Here is a 7,692-nt window from a genome sequence, read left to right on the forward strand (position 1 = left end):
TTGCCACGTGGCAATTGGCCACTGAGGTTCTTATTTTTCACTGGGTTTGGAGTAGAGGGGGTCCCTTTTGAAATGTGGTAACCGGCAAACCATGAAAGCCTGAGCTCTTAAAGTGACGGCATCACTGCTGGACAGCTCCGTTCATCTGATCCAACATCAACTCCGGACAGTTCGACCAATTGTTGCAGAGACTTTTTTCCAGTGAACTTATCAGAGCTCATAACTTAACTGGGAGATAAAATATATTCAACCTTTTTCGCTGATGTGACTGCACAGATTGGCTCCTTAACTGAAGAAGCATTAGAGATTAAATTCTTTTTTAATATTAGAAAGCTTGATCAATGTAAACTCAAACTGAGGTGATGTACAGTGGCTCGCAAAAGTCATCAATCTTTGAACTTTTCCAAATGCTGTCCTATTAAATCGACAAACAAATAAATGTTATTGGAATCTTGTGTGAAAAAAAAAACAAAAACAGAGTGGTGGACAAATTAAAGTGGAAAGAAAATCCTAAATGATAAAAAAAACATTATAAAAATAAAAAAAACAAAAGGTTTTGTGAGCTTAAGTGTTAAAACTGCCCCCCATTGGTTGCCTGATGATTGTTAATTATTAAAGTTTTAACAACTTTTATCTCTCTCACACACAGTAACAAAACCTCTATCTGCTATCCATATTATTAACTGCTCAGAAAGGAATGTTAGGAAATATCAGCTAACATGCTTCTTGGACAGGTCGATTCAATACAAAAACAAGAGATCAACCACCAAACTCTATTATATGAATCACCAATAGTTATTAAAGAGTCCCTAATAGGTTATAAACTAGCTTACATCAGGTTCTAAGATCCCAAACTGAAATGGGCCACTTCCATCAAAACCACCAAGAACCTCTCTTTGACTCCAAAAAAAAAAACATTAAACAAACATTTGCAACAGCAATAAAAGTATTTCTCCACGCAATGCCTGGTCTAAGTAAAAGTAAGACTTTCACTGTGCCTTTGCAAAGCCCAGGCTGAATCTTTTATGGGAAATCCTAGAGAGGTGAGAACCAGATGGGGATAACACCAGAGTACCGGCTCCCATCATTCATCATCATCACAGCTCCCGAGAAATCGAAAACAGGCCCCAAAGAAACACACGTCCAGACACTCATAGATGAAAAGGAGGCAAACGTCCAATTAGATGGCTGGAAAACAGATTTCTTCCTGTCATGCCAACAGTACAAAAAGGAGAAAAAAGCATGGAAAAGATGACAGAAGGTATCAAAAGCTTGTAGAGCGGGTTGATATGAGAAGTAAAATATCATCTCTTTGCCAGTTTATTAGAGGAAAACTTTATTTCAAACAACAAACTGTCATATGATTCAGTTCACCTCTGATTCGCTTTAATCTACCTCATTTATTTAGATGAAAGCTACAAGCGAAAAAGTTAGGTGGAGATGTAAACAAAAAATTGTGCTTGTCTCCTTCAGTTACAGCTGATGCTTTTAATAAGCTGAATCATTTACACGTTTATAAAGGGCATGATGTGTTTTAGTGGAATAATTCATGAGATATTCACCACTCCTACCTGATCAGAGACTCCAATATGAGAGGAGAGGGACCTTTCTGAAACTCCAGCTCTTTGTAGTGCAGCGCCTTGGCATAGGCACGACATTTGGCAGCTCTCTCTCCAAGCAGAACGATGCCATTATCGTCTCTGAGAGGCAGAGGGCCCTGGAAAAGGAAACGGAGCCGCATAAAATAACCAAACCTTTCTTTTTTCCGAAACGAAAACACAACCGGGTAAAAATACATAAGTCATTTTTAATTTAACCTCCACGTGGCAATTAGCCACTGAGGTTCTTATTTTTCACTGGGTTTGGAGTAGCAGGGGTCCCTTTTGAAATGTGGTAACCGGCAAACCATGAAAGCCTGAGCTCTTAAAGTGACGGCATCACTGCTGGACAGCTGCGTTCATCCGATCTGTCGTCAACTCTAACAGTTCGACCAATTGTTGCAGAGACTTTTTTCCAGTGAACTTATCAGAGCTCATAAGTTAGCTGGAAGATAAAATATATTAAACCTTTTTTGCTGAAGCATCAGGGATCAAATTCATTTTTATTATTAGAAAGCTTGATTGATGTAAACTCAAACTGGGGTGATGTACAGTGGCTCGCAAAAGTAATCAATCCCTTTGAAACAACAAATACATTTTATTGGAATCTAGTGTGAAAAGAACAGACAAAAAAGTGGTAGAGAAATAAAAGTGTAATGAAAATCAGACATGATTCAAAACATTATAAAAAACCGGAAAGATTTTGTGAGCTTAAGTATATTAACTGCCCCCATTGGTTGCCTGATGATTACTAACGATTTAATAGAGTCCAACTGTGTGCACCGTCCTCACAGGGGGAGCAAACAGCATCATGAACACACCAGACAGGTAGCGGTATTCAATTAACCATCCAGAAATGGAAAGAGTATGGCATATGCTGGAGAAGATTCTCAGTCATCCAGGTCATAGTCATTCAAAAATACAAAAAACAACATAAAAAAAAAAAATCAACTTTGTTTCCAAGTTTGAAGACATTTCGCTTCCCATCCAGGAAGCTTTTTCAATTCAAAATGTCAGGAATAGTGTTGAGTTTGAGGTTTTATACAGTAGCTCAACAAAGCCTTGTTTTTGTTATAAAAACATGCAAATTGAACAAACGAAGAGCTCCACCCCTTTGGTTTTGGGGTTGTTTGGCTTCTCTTGTTAGCCTGCAATGCCCCATACCTGTTTAAGTCTCTGAAAGGGGGGTCGTTACAGGGAATTGTTGGCCTGGCTGAATAGGTGAGGTCCTCGACTCTCCTGTACAGAGGCTGGGGCTGCGATGATAATGGGAAGGGTTTAACTCAATTGCTGAGTCCAGCCCCTCTGTTTAAGGTTGGTTTTTCTTTCTTAACATAGATGGCTTCCTTCATGCCCCTCTCAAACCATCTATTTTCTTTGTCCAAAGGTTTGTTAATTTATTTTCCTAATAAAGGTGAAGGTTTAAGATGGGCTTGTAGATCTGGAGTAAAAGCTTGTCCAAAGTTAATATAAACTATTAAATTTGTAGGGATGTTTGATTAATCCCTTCCTCCATTACTGCTCTGTGGTCTGTCCTAAACTGCAGCCTGTTTCCTTTTTATTACAGCCCTGAATGATGACGTAATGTTGACGTATGACAGCACTACACTTTGCTTCATTGGTTAATTAGCTTCAAACCAAATAGAAGTCACAAATTTTGTTTTTTTGTCAAACTTTTAAAAGTTCGCTTAAAACTCAGATTTCAGTTGGATGGAAACAAAAACGGCTTAAATGTATAAATCAGCAAAAGTTGATCACTGATGAAATGCAGCCTATTTTTTTAACTAAATGTAAATACAAAAGTTTGATTTAAATCGTCAAAAGGTTTGGGATTTAAAGTTTATTCTTTCTAAACTTAAGCTGCCATCAGGGCAGAACATCCTGACTGAAACGTCCCTAGAGGTCAAAACTCATGTATTCTAGAGGAAAAAACAAAAATAGCTTTTTAATTTTAACATGATGGGATGTGTGCCTTAATGTTATACCTCCACATGGCTAAAGTTCAGTTAGCTTGATTGAAATATGATTAAATATAATTTTTAAACCGCATTCCCAGAAGTGTCTCTGATTTTCTGTGCTTTGTTCTTCACCTTATCGCTGTGCTCCATGAACTCTGCTAAGTTCAGCAGCGTCTGAGTGACCTCAGCGATATCCTGGGATGTGAGAGCCAACTCGATGCTTCGGATGAGCTCATCCTGCTGATCTTCACTCAGCTCCGACCAACAGGACAGAAAAGCAGCATTGAACAGGTCTCTGATGCACAGAAAAGGCAGAAAAAAAAGATTCATCATTCGTGAGTAAACATAAAAGTATGTCTCTTTTACAGAAAAAGGAATCAGTGAAAGTGTATATTGATGGGATCGTGGATGAATGCCATTTTACAGCTGGGGCTTGATTCAAATTCCTTATGACTTCTACTGAAAAGCATCTATGGGAAAGTATTTAGCCATTGTGGTTTATCACAGTTGTTAAAGATTAAACAACCCAGGCATGAAAAAAAGAACAGCTACGAAGTGGAGGAAGTGGAGGTTAAAAAGTAGACATGTCAGTTAATGTGTACCTGGCAAGAGGAATATAAGTCTGAGCCAGAGACCAGCATGATCGCAGTGCCGGGGAGGAGGACTCTTTGAGCAGGACCACGCTCAAACGCCTCAGCCACTCCAGCCAGTCATCTTTGGACACCTTCCTAGCGGCACCCCAGGCCTGTAAAAAAGCACAATTGTGGATTTCAGAACGCACTGGGAACTGTGTGGGAGCATCCGATTTTCCAGCTCTGAGAATATTGAAACCATCAGCGCCACATTTAGACCCATCCCCGTGACCCCGCGTGCTTAAAAAGTCAGCGCCTGCGAGCCATCGGCTTCCGCTGCTCGTCTCTGATGAGGTTTTCATTTTCATTCATCGCTGATTTGTTGATTCATACCTCTTCAGCTGAAATAAACTGTGGGCTTGTATTCAGGGCTGTTTACTGGGTGCAAAATCAACACCAGCAAAGACTCCAGTAAGCAAACACGGTGCTTGTATGTGCAATCTTTCACCACAGAAGACTAAATAGGGTTGCATTGTTTCAGGGGAAGGAAAGTGTGCCATCCTACCTTCTGGAGTGCAGTAGTGCTAACATGGAGCTTCTTCATCGGCCCCGGCTCCACCGGACCACTGACCAGAGTGTCACCTTGATTGCCCCGAATCTGTCTGTGCTGGAAGATTAAAGGGTCCTCTTCCTCCTCTGCCAGAGTGTAGCCCTGTCATAACGACAAACACACGCAGGCATGACCGACACAGGCCACACACAAACAGCCCACACGCATTCAAACAGCTGATCAAAGCTTCGCAGCATGTTTTATGAATGAAAGTAGAAGGACATTTCCTCCCACCGGGGCTGCTGATAAACACGTAGCATGTTTATTTCATGATAATGTCATCCATTTTTTAAGTCATGCGGATGCATTTCATGTTACAGGGAAGAGAAATATCCAAACCAGATGAGACAGGAAAAGTCCCTGAGAGTTACTTACTTTCACAATGCGACATATCAGAATGTCATAGCGCTGGTGATTGATCCTGTGCTTCAGCATTACTTTGTTCACCATGGGGATGAAAATCTGGTACTGGAAACAAGAAAGAGTAAACAAAGCTCATCGTGTATCTCATGTGGTTCAGTCTGCAGCCAATCTTTGCCTTAGCCACAAAATAAATGAGCAACAGGCATTTAACCTGGGATCAAAGGCTTTCCCTGCATGTTGGCTGTCATACTTTGCTGAACGCAGAGCTGGCGGCTTAACACAATAAGAACTAAAAGGCTCGGGAGGCTAAATGTGACCTCACCAACTCCTATAAACATCAACCCCCCCAACGAGTTGGGAAGCCGTCGGTGACATAAGCAGTCTGGCAGGAAGCAATATAGACTGAGTGTTGGTATGAGCCAGGAAGGTCACCTCCGTTATAGCTAGGGGACTAATGTGGCTACCTTCTTTCCCAGCTGGAACACCAGCGAGGACAGCGTGTCCATGGCCGTGGAACGCAGCTCAGGCGTGCTGTCAAGCGTGCGAACGATCGGGTGGATAATGCGTGAGGCGTAGTCGGTAAAGTCCAAGGACTCTGTCAGCCGGTCGAGCGTTTCCAAGGCGACCCTGATCCGCACAGGAAACAGGTAACATAAAATAAATATAATCCTTAACATAAAATAACAGACACATGTGAAAACATTCAGACAGTGACCCACATCCAGCGTTTTACGTCCTTTACTGTCAGAAAAAATAAAAAACTTTAGGCTGGAGATTTGATACTCCTGCTTTAATACAACAAAGAAGCTGAACAGCATCCCCAAGCCATAACACCTTCACTTCTATGCTTCACAAGTCATAGGACTCTGTTTCCCTAGAAGGCTGTGATTGGTTTACACCAACCACTTCATCTGTTCTATCTAAATATTTCCATTTTAGGCTCTTCAGTCCAAATGACTGATTCCCTCTTCATCCAATAAAGGTTCAACTTAGGGCGTCCCTTTCTGATTGGATAACGATTCATTTTTACCTTATAGAGAAAAACACACACATCTTTAAATCTCTATGCATCACCATAGACTGCTCCGATGTTCCTTCTGAAGACCTCTGAGCTCAGCAACATTTTCTCTCTCTGAGCTCAGCAACATATTCTCTCTCACTTCAAAGTTATTATTCACCAGAAAATGAAACACTAGGGATTTTAAAAGTTCTTTACTTCTGCTTTTTCTTCCCACCTGTAAACATAACTAAATTCCAAACAAGCTTTCTTTTCAATAGTAGCAGATTACAGTTCTTTTTGCTGTCTTCATGTACAACGATGTAAACTTCTACCACTGCGTTCCTGCGGGGTAACTGAGGTTCTAATATCTGCAGTTAAGTCCTGGCTAAAAGCCAAGTCGACCAGCATGTGAGGTACTGACTTGCGAGCTTGGAGCGGCACATCAGAGGCATCAAAGAGCTTCACGATTGGCGGCAGCAACAAGTGGAGGTAGTCATCCAGGTTCGCCCCAAACAGCTGGATGGCATTCAGCAGCTGGAAGAGAAATACACAAAACTTTAACCTCTTGACGCCTACTGTTACAAATATGCATCAAACTGTTTAAACATTGCAAATAGCAAATTTCTTCCAGTATACGAGTTATTATAGATTCAGTGTGGACCTTAGAACCTTTAGCTAGCTCTTGGCAGGGCTGGTCCTTAAAGGTTTACATTATCTGTGACTTTTATAGCTATTGTTACAAACTAACATTAAACCTAAGGCCCCGCCCACACAGAGATGATCAGTCTGTAGCCACAAAGGTAATTGCTTTGTAATTTTTCATTTTTTATTTTTTTTAAATGACGTCATAGCTTCCGACCCCTGTTTACCTCACATATGCAGCCTGCGCATGCCTAGTGATTTTTGTCAGCAGTTTGGGTGTAATTCTGTCACAGCGCCACCAAGGGGCCTGGCATTCAAAATGGCCCTTCACAGTCAAACACCAGCCGAATGGCAGCCTTCTTCCCTGCAACTCCCAGCAAAATCCCCACCAACTTCTAACCACTGGAGAGACTCCATCTTGCCTATTTTTTACTCCGACTCCACCCTTTCACTGAATTACAGGGTGTGACCATAAGGCGCTAGGTGCTTCACTTTAGATCTGCATGTCCACAAATCATGACAGAAAAAATACTTTAGTACAAAAACTGATGTTTAAAAAGGAATTGTAGGGAACCAGACAAGGGCCTATCAAGGAAAGTGGGAACATTTTGAATGGCTACTACTGTAGTTACCAAAGAAATCATAATTTTTATCATTATCACCATCGTGATAAGAATTAATGTGTATGTCACCCAGCTCTACACACAACCAATCTAAACATGCAGAGGGAGATGCAATAGTTAGGTCTAGGGCTGCAACAACGAATCGATAAAAATTGACTTTTAAAAGCGTTGGCAAAGAATTTCATCATCGATTAGTTGTGTCGCGCGATTAATGGGCCATCCGCCGCCGCCGTCATCACATCCACTTGACTGAAACGGGGGAAGAAAAAAAATATATGGCAGCGCTGCTGGTGCAGTGGTGCCAACTGAGCGACTTTGTCGCTATA

The 7,692-nt window shown here is 41.3% G+C and overlaps 1 protein-coding gene across 1 annotated transcript in view; it reads right to left on the reverse strand.

Annotated features, from left to right (window-relative positions):
- Nucleotides 1-7,692, reverse strand: part of mtor (mechanistic target of rapamycin (serine/threonine kinase)) — a 122,879-nt gene that overhangs the window by 82,737 nt on the left and 32,450 nt on the right. The window contains exons 21-27 of the mRNA XM_015377824.1: nucleotides 6,523-6,635; nucleotides 5,566-5,728; nucleotides 5,114-5,206; nucleotides 4,694-4,840; nucleotides 4,159-4,301; nucleotides 3,689-3,851; nucleotides 1,572-1,717 (exon numbers count right to left, since the gene is read on the reverse strand). Coding sequence (XP_015233310.1) covers nucleotides 1,572-1,717; nucleotides 3,689-3,851; nucleotides 4,159-4,301; nucleotides 4,694-4,840; nucleotides 5,114-5,206; nucleotides 5,566-5,728; nucleotides 6,523-6,635 — 968 coding nt within the window. The remainder of the gene's footprint in view (nucleotides 1-1,571; nucleotides 1,718-3,688; nucleotides 3,852-4,158; nucleotides 4,302-4,693; nucleotides 4,841-5,113; nucleotides 5,207-5,565; nucleotides 5,729-6,522; nucleotides 6,636-7,692) is intronic.

This window comes from Cyprinodon variegatus, unplaced genomic scaffold, assembly GCF_000732505.1.
Source record: "Cyprinodon variegatus isolate N-32 unplaced genomic scaffold, C_variegatus-1.0 Scaffold159, whole genome shotgun sequence".
In the NCBI taxonomy this organism is placed as follows: Eukaryota; Metazoa; Chordata; class Actinopteri; order Cyprinodontiformes; family Cyprinodontidae; genus Cyprinodon; species Cyprinodon variegatus.